General features: G+C 46.4%; 1 protein-coding gene across 2 annotated transcripts in view; it reads right to left on the minus strand.

Moving 5' to 3' along the window:
* Positions 1–16,390, minus strand: part of LOC137301209 (endothelin-converting enzyme 1-like) — a 220,232-nt gene that overhangs the window by 115,289 nt on the left and 88,553 nt on the right. For both annotated transcript variants that reach the window (XM_067970678.1, XM_067970677.1), the window contains one exon: positions 9,879–10,017. In XM_067970678.1, the coding sequence (XP_067826779.1) occupies positions 9,879–10,017 (139 nt within the window). The remainder of the gene's footprint in view (positions 1–9,878; positions 10,018–16,390) is intronic.

The raw sequence follows: 16,390 nt of genomic DNA on the forward strand, positions 1-16,390 counted from the left end.
CTGCGTGTACCAATGCTGAGGTTGATGTCTGCAGATGCACGGTGAAGGACCTGTTACTCCAGCGATGCAACGGTGAACTGCATGCCTCTGGTTGGCGCCTCGAGATACATAGCAGCATAGAAACTTGATGCAATGGCCATTTGCACTGTAGGTCTGGGTGCAGGAGCTGCATAGGTCGGGATTGCCTCAGAGCGTGAGTTAAAGCCTTCAAGTCCACTGTTCCTTACTGGAGGTCCAGATAAAGAAAGAACAGACTTGTATTTCTACAGCTCTTTTCACATCCTCAGACTGCCCCAAAGCACTTCACAGTCAATCACTTTTGAAGGGCTGTCACTGTTATGTCGGCAAATGCTGCAGCCAATTTGCGCACAGCAAAGTCCCACTAACAGCAATAGATGAATGATCTGTTTTGCAGTGTTGGTTGAGGGGTGAATGTTGGCCAGGACAATAGGAGATTTTCCTACTCTCCTTCAAAAAAGAAACAAAGTTGATATCTGCCAATGGTTATCTTGAAAGCAAGGTCTCAGGATTAACACCAGTGACAAAGATTTTCTTTTTTTATTTATTCGTTCGTTCATGGGATGTGGGCATCACTGGCAAGGCCAATATTTATTGCCCACCCCTAATTGCCCTCGAGAAGGTGGTGGTGAGCCGCCTTCTTGAACCGCTGCAGTCCGTGGGGTGAAGGTTCTCCCATAGTGCTGTCAGATGGGGAGTTCTAGGATTTTGACCCAGCAACGATGAAGGAACGGTGATATATTTCCAGTCGGGATGTTGTGTTATTTGGAGGGGAACGTGCAGGTGGTGTTGTTCCCATGTGCCTGCTGCCCGTGTCCTTGTCCTTCTAGGTGGTAGAGGTCGCGGGTTTGAGAGGTGCTGTCGAAGAAGCCTTGGCGAGTTGCTGCAGTGCATCCTGTGGATGGTACATACTGCAGACACAGTGCACCGGTGGTGAAGGGAGTGAACGTTTAGGGTGGTGGATGGGGCGCCAATCAAGCGGGCTGCTTTGTCCTGGATGGTGTTGAGCTTCTTGAGTGTTGTTGGAGCTGCACTCATCCAGGCAAGTGGAGAGTATTCCATCACACTCCTGACTTATGCCTTGTAGATGGTGGAGGGGTTTTGCGAATCAGGAGGTGAGTCACTCGCCACTGAATACCCAGCCTCTGACCTGCTCTTGTAGCCACAGTATTTATGTGGCTGGTCCAGTTAAGTTTCTGATCAATGGTGACTCCCAGGATGTTGATGGTAGGGGATTCAGCGATGGTAATGCCGTTGAATGTCAAGGGGAGGTGGTTAGACTCTCTCTTGTTGGAGGTGGTCATTGCCTGGCACTTGTCTGGTGCGAATGTTACTTGCCACTTAACATCCAGGCTTGGATGTTGTCCAGGTCTTGCTGCATGCAGGCTCGGACTGCTTCATTATCTGAGGGGTTGCGAATGGAACTGAACACTGTGCAATCATCAGCGAACATCCCCATTTCTGACCATATGATGGCGGGAAGATCATTGAAGCAGCTGAAGATGGTTGGGCCTAGGACACTGCCCTGAGGAACACCTGCAGCAATGTCCTGGGGCTGAGATGATTGGCCTCCAACAACAGGGTACGGTAGCATAGTGATTATGTTACTGGACTAGTAATCCAGAGGCCTGGACTAAAATCCAGAGTCATGAGTTCAAATCACACCACGGCAGCTAGCGAATTTATATTCAATTAATTAATTAAATTCAATTAATTAAATAAAAATCTGGAATTAAAATACTAGTATCAGTAATGATGACCATCAAACCACCGGATTGTCGTAAAAACCCACCTGGTTCACTAATATCCTTTAGGGAAGGAAACCTGCCGTCCTTACCCGATCTGGCCTATGTGTGACTCCAGACCCACAGCAATGTGGTTGATTCTTAATCGCCCTCTGAAATGGCCTAGCAAGCCACTCAGTTGTAAAATCTCGCTACGAAAAGTCATAAGAAGAATAAAACCGGACGGACCACCCGGCATTGGACCACTAGGCACCGGACACGACAACGGCAAAACACCAAGCCCAGTCGACCCTGCAAGGTCCTCCTTACCAACATCTGGGGACTTGTGCCAAAATTGGAAGAGCTGTCCCACAGACTAGTCAAGCAACAGCCTGACATAGCCATACTCACAGAATCATACCTTTCAGCCAACGTCCCAGACTCTTCCATCACCATCCCTGGGTGTGTCCTGTCCCACCGGCAGGACAGACCCACCAGAGGTGGCGGTACAGTGATATACAGTCAGGAGGGAGTGGCCCTGGGAGTCCTCAACATTGACTCTGGACCCCATGAAATCTCACGGCATCAGGTCAAACATGGGCAAGGAAACCTCCTGCTGATTACCACCTACCGTCCTCCCTCAGCTGATGAATCAGTCCTCCTCCATGTTGAGCACCACTTGGAGGAAGCACTGAGGGTAGCAAGGGCACAAAATGGACTCTGGGTGGGGGACTTCAATGTCCATCACCAAGAGTGGCTCGGTAGCACCGCTACTGACCGAGCTAGCCGAGTCCTGAAGGACATAGCTGCGAGACTGGGCCTGCGGCAGGTGGTGAGCGAACCAACGAGGGAAAAACTTACTTGACCTTGTCCTCACCAATCTACCTGTCGCAAATGCATCTGTCCATGACAGTATTGGTAGGAGTGACCACCGCACAGTCCTCGTGGAGATGAAGTCCCGTCTTCGCACTGAGGACACCATCCAACGTGTTGTGTGGCACTACCACTGTGCTAAATGGGGTAGATTCAGAACAGATCTAGCAGCTCAAAACTGGGCATGCATGAGCCGCTGTGGGCCATCAGCAGCAGCAGAATTATATTCCAGCACAATCTGTAACCTCATGGCCCGGCATATTCCTCACTCTGCCATTACCAACAAGCCAGGGGATCAACCCTGGTTCAACGAGGAGTGTAGAAGAGCATGCCAGGAGCAGCACCAGGTGTACCTAAAAATGAGGTGCCAACCTGGTGAAGCGACAACTCAGGACTACATGCATGCTAAACAGCAGAAGCAACATGCTATAGACAGAGCTAAGCGATTCCACAACCAATGGATCAGATCAAAGCTCTGCAGTCCTGCCACATCCAGTCGTGAATGGTGGTGGACAATTAAACAACTAACGGGAGGAGGTGGCTCTGCAAACATCCCCATCCTCAATGATGGCAGAGTCCAGCACGTGAGTGCAAAAGACAAGGCTGAAGCGTTTGCAACAATCTTCAGCCAGAAGTGCAGAGTGGATGATTCATCTCGGCCTCCTCCAGATATCCCCACCATCACGGAAGCCCGTCTTCGGCCAATTCGATTCACTCCACGTGATATCAAGAAACGGCCGAGTGCACTGGATACAGCAAAGGCTATGGGCCCCGACAACATCCCAGCTGTAGTGCTGAAGACTTGTGCTCTAGAACTAGCTGCGCCTCGAGCCAAGCTGTTCCAGTACAGCTACAACACTGGCACCTAACGACAATGTGGAAAATTGCCCAGGTATGTCCTGTCCACAAAAAGCAGGACAAATCCAATCCGGCCAATTACCGCCCCATCAGTCTACTCTCAATCATCAGCAAAGTGATGGAAGGTGTCGTCGACAGTGCTATCAAGCGGCACTTACTCACCAACAACCTGCTCACCGATGCTCAGTTTGGGTTCCGCCAGGACCACTCGGCTCCAGACCTCATTACGGCCTTGGTCCAAACATGGACAAAAGAGCTGAATTCCAGAGGTGAGGTGAGAGTGACTGCCCTCGACATCAAGGCAGCATTTGACCGAAAGTGGCACCAAGGAGCCCTAGTAAAATTGAAGTCAATGGGAATCAGGGGGAAAACTCTCCAGTGGCTGGAGTCATACCTAGCACAGAGGAAGATGGTAGTGATTGTTGGAGGCCAATCATCTCAGCCCCAGGACATTTCTGCAGGAGTTCCTCAGGGCAAGTGTCCTAGGCCCAACCATCTTCAGCTGCTTCATCAATGACCTTCCCTCCATCATAAGGTCAGAAATGGGGACGTTCGCTGATGACTGCACAGTGTTCAGTTCCATTCGCAACCACTGAAATAATGAAGCAGTCCGAGTCCACATGCAGCAAGACCTGGACAACATCCAGGCTTGGGCTCATAAGTGGCAAGTCACATTCGCGCCAGATAAGTGCCAGGCAATGACCATCTCCAACAAGAGAGAGTCTAACCACCTCCCCTTGATATTCAATGGCATTACCATTGCCGAATCCCCCACCATCAACATCCTGGGGATCACCATTGACCAGAAACTTAACTGGACCAGCCAAATAAATACTGTGGCTACGAGAGCAGGTCAGAGGCTGGGTATTCTGTGGCGAGTGACTCACCTCCTGACTCCCCAAAGCCTTTCCACCATCCACAAGGCACAAGTCAGGAGTGTGATGGAATACTCTCCACTTGCCTGGATGAGTGCGGCTCCAACAACACTCAAGAAGCTCGACACCATCCAAGATAAAGCAGCCCGCTTGATTGGCACCCCATCCACCACCCTAAACATTCACTCCCTTCACCACCGGTGCACTGTGGCTGCAGTGTGTACCATCCACAGGATGCACTGCAGCAACTCGCCAAGGCTTCTTCGACAGCACCTCCCAAACCAGCGACCTCTACCACATAGAAGGACAAGAGCACCAGGCGCATGGGAACAACACCACCTGCACGTTCCCCCTCCAAGTCACACACCATCCCGACTTGGAAATATATCGCCGTTCCTTCATTGTCGCTGGGTTAAAATCCTGGAACTCCCTTCCTAACAGCACTGTGGGAGAACAGTCACCACACGGACTGCAGCGGTTCAAGGCGGCGGCTCACCACCACCTTCTCAAGGGCAATAAATGCTGGCCTCGCCAGCGACGCCCACATCCAGTGAACGAATAAAAAAAAACACTACCATCTTCCTTTGTGCTCGGTATGACTCCAGCCACTGGAGGAGAGTTCCCCCCCCACCGATTCCCATTGACTTCAATTTTACTCGGGCTCCTTGGAGCCCCACTCGGTAAAATGCTGCCTTGATGTCAAGGGCAGTCACTCTCACCTTCTTTGATCCAAGGTGTTAAAAAGCCTGTGTGGAGAGGGATATTTGTAGCTTGCTCACCCTGTTCCACAATTCACTTATTTCCATGACAGTGATGAGACAGAAATCAAAAGGCATGACTACATAACAATTCAAAGGGAGTAATTTTAACCCAAAGCATCCAGTGGTAAACTGACCGGATCAGATGCCCGTTTTATTCCCTGCTAAATGGAAAGTAAAATCAGGAGGGATGTAAAGCAGACGGCTGATCCCATCAATTCCCCCCAGGGAGGTTAGGTTAAAATTACCCCCAAAATCTCAGCTGAAAGATTCTTAAAAAGGATTCAACTTTGGGGCATTTTGTTATTTTCAAGTAAACAATGTATTAATGTAGCATTACATTTTGTTCCGATATACTTATTTTGTCTTTGTGAATTTCTTTACTGCAATTAATTTGACTTGCGGTTTTTGCCTGAACTATGCGGTATGACAAAGCAGATATCCCCCCCCGTGTACTCGAAGGGCACGAGTGGATCGTGGGTAACCCGTGTGACTTCCACTGCCAAGTATCTTGGTTAAAGGGTAAATGTCATCCCAGTGGCATATTATTCTGGTTTATGGCAGTCTAAAGTCGAAAGTTTCAGTTTGGAGGGAACTGCAATTCACAGTGAGTGCTAATAAAAAGTATTGAGTGGCAGCTTGAATTGTGATAAGTCGATCAGTGTGGTTTTTGTGGGCGTCGCTGGTAAGGCTGGCATTTATTGCCCTGAAAAGGTAGTGGGTGGGCCTACTCCTTGAACTCCTGCAGTGTAGCACTTCAGAAGACAGTTAAGAGTCAACCACATTGGAGGGGGACTGGAGTTACATACAGGCCAGACCAGGTAAGGATGGCAAGTTTCCTTCCCTAAAAGGACATTAGTTTTTAACAATTCGACAGCTTCATGGTCACTGGTATTATTAAAACCATTTTAAAAACTGAATTCAAATTCTCAAACTGCCATGGTAGGATTTGAACTCTCATTCTAGTGGATTATTAGTCCAGGTCTCTGGATTACTGGTCCAGTAATATAACCACTAATGTACCCCTAACAATATGTGCTAACATATATTGCAACTATTTACCCTTAGGAATGTAGACAAAAAGTTACCAATACTTCATTAACACTAGGAATGACTATACTTTAAACACAATTAATGCACACTAGCTCCGATACACTGAGCAAAGTAAATCCTGAAGAGGATTTTGTTTGGATGCTACAGAAAGTAGCTCAAAAGGTATTCCTGATATGACGGCATGAAGTCTATGGGATGCATCAGAGGCCATCTCAGGGGAACCTTATTTCCCACATTTCAATAGGGAGAATGGAGGGACAAAGGAGATTTATCAGTTGCAGAAGGAAACTAAGGGCCCAGAAATATAATAGAGCTGAAATTCCTTCAGATGTGATCCCAGCAGGTACGTCTGGATCACGCCTGCTGGAGTTTAGGGAGTCAGTGGGAGGGCAACTAATCTACATGGCGCCAGAGGGTGCAAGCTCCCCTAAAGATGCATCACTGGTGCCCACCTGCGCCATGTGCGGTTGCAGGGTGTAGCTCAGGACCCCTCTCTCCCCCCAACACTGGCCACATCCCCCTTAGCCACCGGTATGAGAGGGCTGATCAGACACTCCCTTTTATCAGAGGTCCAGATTGCCGCTCTGGCCTGGAGCAAGTCCCCAGTGGGGCCCGCCTTCACCCATCTGGAGGCCTGAATCCATCAACTCACTTGGCATACGCTGGTTTCTGGCCATCAGTGGAGCAGTCCCTATCCCTGGCTCTGCTCCACTTCACCCACCCTGGCGATATCATCTTTGTATGGGGTGGACGCAGGCTGTGCTCCTACAGGGCAAATCCAAGTCTTTTCCCCACCAGTTTCGAGTTGGAGTCTCGGTGGGACATTGGCAGGAATCCTGAGGAATATCAGCTCCATATCTGTCAATTTTCCGGGACCACAAGCACTATCTGCACTAAGATACTGAGTATTCAGTTATTGAAACAAAATGAATATCTACTGGGCTAAAGTCAATTTTGGACATTGGAACAAATGACAAACTGCAGCTCTGGAGAGGAGGAAAGCAAATTCCAATTATAATTATTGTTAAGTTAATAATTGGTCTCATGTCGTTGGCCCAATGTACAAGACTCCAATGACTGAGTTTGTCTACACTACAGAGCTTGGGTTCCCGTAACAGCATTATAAATCAGGGGCTGGTGGGGGTCTCCATGAGCGCCAACTCCTCGCTGGGAGTGACCAATCACAGGATCGGCCCTTAAGTCGTAGAACATTTCACAGAAAGATCAACCTGACACAAGCCCTCAGAGTCCATCTGTGGCCTATTCTCAGACTGGGTCTGGCTTTTGTTTTTTTAAACCCGATATTAAGTTTATTTCTACTGGCTTGAAGCTTTACGTTTTATTAAAATGAACTTTTTGTCCCATCCCAATTTCTCCACTCCATTTCCAAAACAAAGAAATCTTAAGCCTCTTTGGTAATACTATAGACTTAAATAGAGAGTGCGCGATTTATATTGGTAATGCTTCTATACGGCTACAAAAGACTGAACATAAGGAGGTGATTTTTCAACTTAACGCTCCCAAGAGGAAGCCTCATCACGGAGGCAAATTCGAGGTAGTGAGGGGCATAAATGTGCACAGTTAGGAAAATCAAGTAGCGTTAGTGATACAATTGTGTGTCATGGTTCATTTCTTGATCTCTGGTAAGCCAAGAGTTGAATGCTTTTCAACCAATGCTGTACTTTATTCAGACTATTGGTCTTGGCCCAGTTGGTAGCACTCTCCCCTTTGAGTCAAAAGATCAAATGTGCAAGTCCCACTCCAGAGACTTGAGCACATAATCTAGGTTGACGCTTCAGTGCGGTACTAAGGGAGTGCTGCACTGTCGGAGCTGCCGTCTTTCAGATAAGATGTTAAACCGAGCCCCATCTGCTCTCTCAGGTAGACATAAAAGATCTCATGGACACCTTCCTTTATCATAAAAATGGTACAGCACAGGAGGCTGCCATTTGGCCCATCATGCCTGTGCTAGCTCTTTGAAAGAGCTATCCAATTAGTCCCATTCCCCTGCTCTTTCCCCATAGTCCTGAAAATGTTTTCTTTTCAAGAATATATCCAATTACCTTTTGAAAGTTATTATTGAATCTGCTTCCACCACCCTTTCAGGCAGTTCATTCCAGACCATAATTCGCTGCGCAAAAAAACAAACATTCTCCTCTGGCTCTATTGCCAATTATTTTAAAGCTGTGTCCTCTGGTTACTGACCCCCCTGCCAGTGGAAACAGTTTCTCCTTATTTCCTCTATCAAAACCCCTTCATGATTTTGAACACCTCTATTAAATCTCCCCTTAATGTTCACTGTTCGGAGAACAACCCCAGTTTCTCCACATAACTGAAGTCCCTCATTCCTTTACTAACAACTACTTCACGATTCATCCCTCATCAACCGAAAGTAGGAAACCGTGCCTCGTCACCCCGTTGGGTGTTTTAGTCTGAGAATTTAAACATATATGTCAAGTGGTTTGGTCACTCAGGGATTGCTCACCATCAAGAACCATTGCTAGTGAATATGTTCCTCTGTTAGAAATATTCACAAAGCATTTACCTGAACAAAACAGCCAAAAAGCAATGGGAACGCAATCACGGATGAGCTGTACCATTGGCACAATACCTTTGAAAAGGCCCAAGCTACTCCCAGGGTTAGTGGTTGAGGCAGAAACTATGTCAATATTCAAGATTAGACTGGAGAGGTGGATGAAGGAAAAGGGGTTGAAAGGAGATGGGAACAGGGTGGGTAAATATTAGAATTATTTGCTCGTGTGGAGGGTAAACTGGATGGGCCGAATGACCTGTTTCAGTGTAGTAACTGGAATGCATTTCTGCAATGCACGATTGTTCCCTAATGGGCCCCTTGGAGGGGGACCAGAAAGCAGCCTCTGACAATCACTCGAGACCCACAAAGTAAATCACGTCTGCCTCCTTTATAGTTATGGTCTGCCGTCGGTGACAAAATATTGTGCAGCTGGTACATTTGGCATCCCACAGAGCCTTGGGGAGAGCGTCAAAGCCTCATCTTTTACACAAAGTAATAATTACTGAATCTAACGACTGCTATCCTCAGCACGCAAGGACCTTCCGAGTTAGTGTTTTTGAATTACTTCGAGTTTAATAGTTCTGGTTTAATAGGCTGGTGTGTGATCCACACGGACTTGGTTATCAGAGGTTACGGTGCTGGTGAGACTCCATTCAATCCCATTAGGTAAAGCAAAACACATGACATGGTCCTTAATCAAAAGGGACGCCCAGTGGCAGGTTGAAGATTGAACCACTAATACATTATTTTTGGGGGGGGGGGTTGGTGAAGGGAGGGAGAGGGATATTAGCTGGTCATTGTAGACAGCTGTGCCTGGTATTCTCACGAGGGTGTGCCTGATTGGCCGCCCTGCCGTCAGCAGAAACCCCGAGTGAACGGAATTTCCGGCGGACAACTGGGAGAAACCCCTCGGGAAAATTCCGGGCGCTGGTCTTTAATGCTTTTCTCTCCTGAACCCCTCCCATTTTGACTAACTTGGATTCCTGGAACACCTAATAACCTGGTCTTCATGGCCCCTAGCCATAGTAAATCAAGACAAGTTAACTTTGAGTCAGCACTGCTGGTACAAGTCTTGGTTCCATATAGAAGTAGGTTAGAGCTACTGTTCTTTACTTGTCCTCTTACCCTTCTTGGCCATGACATGTCTGTATTGCAATCATCTCATTCCACACTGTGAAGTACTTACTTCTGTATTTAAAGATCAGCGCAATAATGCTGGATAGCAACAGCAGCAGAAGAAAGATAATCAGAACCAGGAGACGTTTCTCAAGGTGAGTCCTGTCTGTCCAGCAGCCCCTCAGACTTTTCGATCTCCTGAAGCTTATCTGGAAAAAGAACAAAAGCCATCGGTGGAAGCAGCTGTCACCTCAAAATTTATATTAAAAAAAAAGACATGACCAGGAGTACCGACAGGACAGGCTAACAATGGCCAGGTACCTGCCGCAGGTCTCACCGAGGTTGCATTGAGGTGTATTGTGGTCAGGGTTGGGTTGATGGGATACAGCTGGGCATGAGACTCTGCCGAGTGCCACGAGCCTCACCTCACTGTGACGGCCAGTCATACCACCCTGTAATTCAGCAGGTAGAATATGCTGCACACAGTGTTTCTTTCCTCTCACGTCAACTTGCAATTATATAGCGCCTTTAATGTAGTAAAATGTCCCAAGACGCTGCACAGGAGCACAGACAAAAATTGACACCGAGCCAAAGGAAGTATTAGGACAGGTGACCAAAAGCTTGGTCAAAGAGGTTAGTTTCGAGGAGGAGGAGAGTGTGAGGTAGAGAGGTTTAGGGGGGTGATTCCAGAGACAGCTGAAGACACAGCCACGAATGGTGGGACGAAGGTAATCAGGGATGCACAAAAGGCCAGAATTGTATGAACGCAGAGATCTTGGAGAGGGTTACAGAGATAGGGAGGGGGCGAGGCCATGGAGGGATCGGAACACGAGGATGAGAATTTTAAATTCGAGGCATTTTGCCCCTTTATCTCTCCTCTCCTGAAGGCCGAGGGTTATGCTGGGCACCGCATCACAGCCGTGAGGAGCTCCCAAGTACATTGCTCAAGTGACATTCTTCAAACCTCAATCTGCACAGTGAGCGTTGCAAAGCTACTTGATGATGGAGGACACTGCAGCCGAGTATAGTCCTGTCCTCACCCAACATCCACAGAGTCACACTTGCCAGTAGGAGTCATTGGACAGTGATCAGGAGCAGGAGCATTAGGCCCCCACCCTGCAAGGCCTGGTTTGCTGAAGCCTGGCTTCCCCAGGGATCACCATTAAAATAACTGCTGGGGCAAAGGAAAGGAGACCGTCAGAAGACGCTTGATATCAAGAGGATATATGAAATTACAGGGAAACAGTGCGGTTTATCAAGAGAATAATGGGCACCCCAGGCATGACTTGAAGGCAGTTACCTCAACCAGACACTCCAGCTCATGTGAAAAAACAAGCATGAAGTTCGAGTGATTCACAATCACCACAGTCCTGGGATGAGGTTACAGGTTTCAATTCACTGAGCCTCTTATGATTTTAATTCAAAGACTGGAGGAGGGGGTGGGCCAAGGTATGGGGAGTGCTTTTCATCCAATATGAATTTTTTTTTAAAAACCCACATTGGGTGCTATGATGGGCATAGCCAGTCAGAGCAAGACATGCAAATAAAGAAATGTACTTAACGATTGATGATTACAGGTTTATTGAGCAGTAGTCAATGATTACTACAGGTTATTGGGAGCTAATGGTTAATGTACAGGGTCAAAAAAACAGAAAATAACCAACTACATAAAAAGGTGGCCTAACATTTTATACAAGAGTGTGACAGAGAAACTGTTCAAATCATGAACTTATATGCTGCTCCTTGCCTCAATACAGTATCGGATATTAGCCTAGATTTCCCACTGAATCGATTGGGGGCACAGCCAATGGGATGTGTTAAGAATCAACCAGGTTGAAGCCTAGCGAGAGAGACTTCCTGATTGCATTTCAGAGTATCTATCTCTCTCCTCACGTCAGTCTGTACTGCACAGCAAGGAGTAGTTCCCAAAGTGCTACAAAGTCCAAATAGTTGCCTAGTCTTTTGGAAGGTGAAAAGCAAACTTTTTTTCAATGAATTTGTGGTGGACACTTAACATTTCCTTTCATCAAGTCACTGTTAAATTTGCACTTTGTTTATTAAAAAAAAATTACCAACAGATTAAGTTAAGATTTGGATCATTCTACCTCAAGTATTTTAAAAGGAAAGTCATTAACTAATTTTTTAAAAAAGGAACATAGGAACAGGCCATTCAGACCCTCAAGCTAGCTCCGCTCTTCAATTAGATCATGGCTAATCTATACCTCAACTCTACATCCCCCAATACGACTAACCTAACAAAAAAAATCTAATGATCTCAGTCTTGAAAATGTCAATTGACCCCCAGCATCAACAGCCTTTTAGGGGAAGAGAGTTCCAGATTTCTACTACCCTTTGTGAAAAAGTGCTTCCTGATTTCACCAGAGGAAATAACTTCTGTATCTACCCTATCAGATCCTTTTAACATTTTAAACTCAAAAGGAATACAAGCCATGTTTACTGCAACCTGTCCTCATAATTTAATCCTTTATGGTCTGGTATCATTCCAGTGAATCTGCATGTACTCCTTTCCAGACCAATATATCTTTCCTGAGGTGCAGCACCCAAAACGGATAGGGTCCAACCAAGGCTTTGTACAAATGAAGTAAGATAAAGGAATCAATTAGGAGTAAACTTGGGGATTAACAACAAAAACCTAACAAACAACAATCAAGAGTGAGCCTCAGCTCGGAGGTAGCATTCCCCGCTTCCGTGTTGTAAGATTATGGGTTCAAGCCCCACTCCAGTCAGCCCTGATGAGCAGAGATGAGTATTCTGGTCTCTGAATACAGAGTTGACTTCCAGTGGGGTACTTGTGTCCGATGGGAACAGAGCGAGCCCCACCCCCATAGCCCTGGTGAGCAGGAGACCGGAGATCCAGCCTCTGAGCTGACATCCAGTGGGGTGATTGCATCCGATGGCAGTGGAGTGGCAAGCCTTGATCCATCCGGTTCTCCTGATAGGGAGCTGAGAGTCAGGTGAATGACCTGTCCATGTAAAACAGGGTCTTTGTTATGGAAACAACCCAGAGCACTGGATGTAAAAGCAGTGGAAGGAATAGGTTGCCTCGTGCTGTTAGGCACGGAAGAAACAACAGCAGTCAATGTGGATTCAGACCAGGGAGATCCTGCCTCTTAAATCTCGTTGGTTTATTTTTGAGAAAGTTGCCTCCGTATTCATGTGAGAAAGCTCCATGATGTGATGTACCTCAGCTTCTAAAGAGCATTTGACAAAAGTTCCACAGGAAAGTCTACTAGTCAAGCTCAAAGCTGTGGGGATTCAGGATAAATCGAGAACAGATAAGAAATTGTTCCAGGGAAAGAAACCAGCTGGAATTTGATTGAAAAATTGTGTAGGGGTGAGGAGTGGGAGTGCCGAGTGAGCTGCCCCAGGATCGGTACTGGGACCACTACGGTTTCTAATTTATATCAGCAATTTAGATCAGGAAACTCGATGCAAATAGGTCAAATTTGCAGATGATATCCAACGAGGAGCAGTTGCTTCTGAGGCAGCAGCTCAGGAAATGAACAGCGAGTTGGACAAAATACACTAGATGAAATTTAATAAGTGCCAGGGAGACATCGGAAGGTAAAACGGGCAATACACATATTCCAAGTTTAGTACTGAAATAGTTAAGGATCAAAGGCTCTTGGGGGACTTCAAAATGAACATGTCCAACCAATGCAGAGCAGCAATCAACAAAATAAATCAAATGCTGAATTATATAAACATAACAGAATCTAAGTGAGAGGACCTCATGCTTGAACTAAGTGTATTAGTCAGACCACATCTTGAGCATGGTGTCCAGTTCTAGTCATCGAGATATACAACTCTTGGAGGCAGTGCAGGGAGGAGACACAAGGCTGATCCCTAGTCTCAGGGGTCTGAGTTACGAAGACGACCTGAAAAGCTTGGGTTTCTCAGCCTTGAAAGGAGGAGACGGAGGTGACCTCAGAAGTATACAAGATAGTAAAAGGTATGGAAAAAGGTAAATTTACTTCAAAACAAAATGGTGAGAGTGGGACAAGGGAACAGAGGCTCAAACTAATAAAAGACAAACTATAAAGAAAGCATAGAAACAGGGCATTTGGCCCAACTAGTTCATGCCGGTGTTTATACTCCACCCGAGCCTCCTCCCACTCTTCTTCATCTAACCCTATCAGCATAACCTTCTCTTCCTTAACACCAGACTCGGACTGATGTCAGGAAGTTGTGTGTCAGGTACAGCATGTAGAGGCAAAAACCTCCGTATCACTTAAGAAAACAGACTAGATCCTGCAATGAAGGGAGTGTCTGGTTTTGTGGACGGATGAACTAAGATGCAGGCTTCCTTATCTGTACTCATGATATTTATCTCGTGAATTCAAAGGCGCCAGGAAAATAAGTGTAGACGTAAAATTGTTGCGACCATTGACTTTGTCGGGATTGAATGTTTCAATAATTATTCACCAGTGGCTGCCCCACTCAACCCACTGCTGTGCCCATGTGCTGGTGTGAGTAGCAACTATTAGTCAAGTGTAGGGCAAGATGCTGGGTGAGGGAGGAGATTCAGTCTGGTGTTTATGATTCACATTTTTCTTCAAAAAAAAGTTTAACTATTTTTTTTGAAAAACTGAATTCAGTAGAGATCATATGCTTTCTTGGATTATGGTACCCGACATGGTTCATACAGAGCGATGGAGAGAGGGTCTTACACGGTTCAGTACACTTCTCAGTGACATGGGACAAGTTTAAGAGATGTGGTGAAAGACAGTAAAATAACCTTGATTTGTCCCTGCAGAATTTGAGACAATCAGAAAAAAAGTGTCAGATTTTTATTGTGCTACGGCCATATTTAAAACGTGACGTGTATTGTACTCTCGTCTTTTATTACTTGTGTTAGCCGTACCAGCCTTGGCTCAGTTTGTAGCATTCTCGCCCGAGTCAGAAAGTCATAGGTTCAAGACCCACTCCAGAGACTTCAGCACATAATCCAGGCTGATACTCCAGTGCCGGTACTGAGGGAGTGCTGCACTGTCAGAGGTGCCATATTTTGGATGAAACGTTAAACCGAGGCCCTGTCGGCCTGCTCAGGTGGACATAAAAGATCCCGTGATGTTCTCCCTGGTGTCCTGGCCCAACATTTATCCCTCAACCAACATCACTAAGAACAGATTATCTGGTCATTATCACATTGCTGTTTGTGGGATCCTGCTGTGCACAAATTGGCTGCCTTGTTTCCTATGACTATACTTCAAAAAGTGTATATAAAATAGTTTGGGACATCCCGAGGTTGTGAAAGGAACTACAGAAAAGCAAGTCAGTCTGTCTTTCTTTACTAGCAGTTCTCCTGTGGCATTATCCAGTGTAGGTTGGAGGATACGCTGTGTTTTAAGGGCAGGTACATTATAGCGTGCAACATACATTAGCTGAAAAATCCCTAGGAGCTGCTCCCGGTTTGCCAGCATTAATTTGGTGGAAGGGCAGAGGAAAACCCCATTCACATGCTTAGATGGGGCTTCCCTGCACTTCTGGCCAAGCAAGGCCAGCGGAGCAGGGAGCAGCTGCGAGGAATTTCCCAGGCAATGTTTTATCCAGCTCTGCGTCAGCTGCTGGGTCCCATTCAGGCCACGAGGTATAATTAATGCACCTTGCCTAGGTCATCAAGGCGGCAATTGCCGTCAGTTCGAAGAAACCAGCGCATGACTGGCTTTCCTCTGACACAGAAATTTGCACGCGGCAAAGGGAGATACCTGAACTGTGATGGATGTTCTCATGTAGACATTAGGTTGGATCCGGCTCCACCATCTGCCCCGTACTGGAGAGGCCATCGTCCCAAAGCTACCTGCTCTGGGTCGTTTAAACAATTCCCTACATTCCAAGAGTGACTACATTTCCAAAGTACTTCACTGTCCCCTCACAGAGCCCCTCACTGACAGAAACTGTATGTGAGATCTAATGTACCGTAACGCAAGAAAATGCCTGAACGTTTCTCAAATCAGTAAAAAGCTTTTGAACAAAAACAAACTGTAACCACCAGCCTCAATAGCAGGACACCTGTCTACACACCCAGATCTTGGCCTCCCCCTGACCTGCAGCTTGAATTCATTCCTGCACTGCATCCAACACTCTGCTTAACATCGTTGCTGGGTGCAAGTAAGAAAATTCTGTCTCATCATTCAGAGGAAAATGTGGAACGGGCAAACTTCTAAACGCCCACTAATTCCAAGGCACTATTTGAATCCGGCCTCAAGCCCTGTTACATGGACTTGAGTGCAAAATCTCGGCTGACACTTCACTGCAGTGCTGCACTGTCGGAGGTGTCATCTTTCGGATGAAACCTGCTCAGGTGGACGTAAAAGATCCCATGTCACCATTTCGAAGATTAGGTGAGTTCTAGCTGGTGTTCAGGCCAACATTTATCCCTCAACCAACATCACTTTTTAAAAAAATCATTTATCTTATTGCAGAGCACAAATTGACTTGTGTTTTCCTACATTACAGCACTCAAAGTACTTTATTGGTTGTGAAATACTTTGGGACATCCTGAGGCCATGGAAGGTGCTATATGAACATAAGATTTTTCTTTCACAACTAAAAAGCAGG

The sequence above is a fragment of the Heptranchias perlo genome, chromosome 32 (genome assembly GCF_035084215.1).
Source record: "Heptranchias perlo isolate sHepPer1 chromosome 32, sHepPer1.hap1, whole genome shotgun sequence".
NCBI lineage: Eukaryota > Metazoa > Chordata > Chondrichthyes > Hexanchiformes > Hexanchidae > Heptranchias > Heptranchias perlo.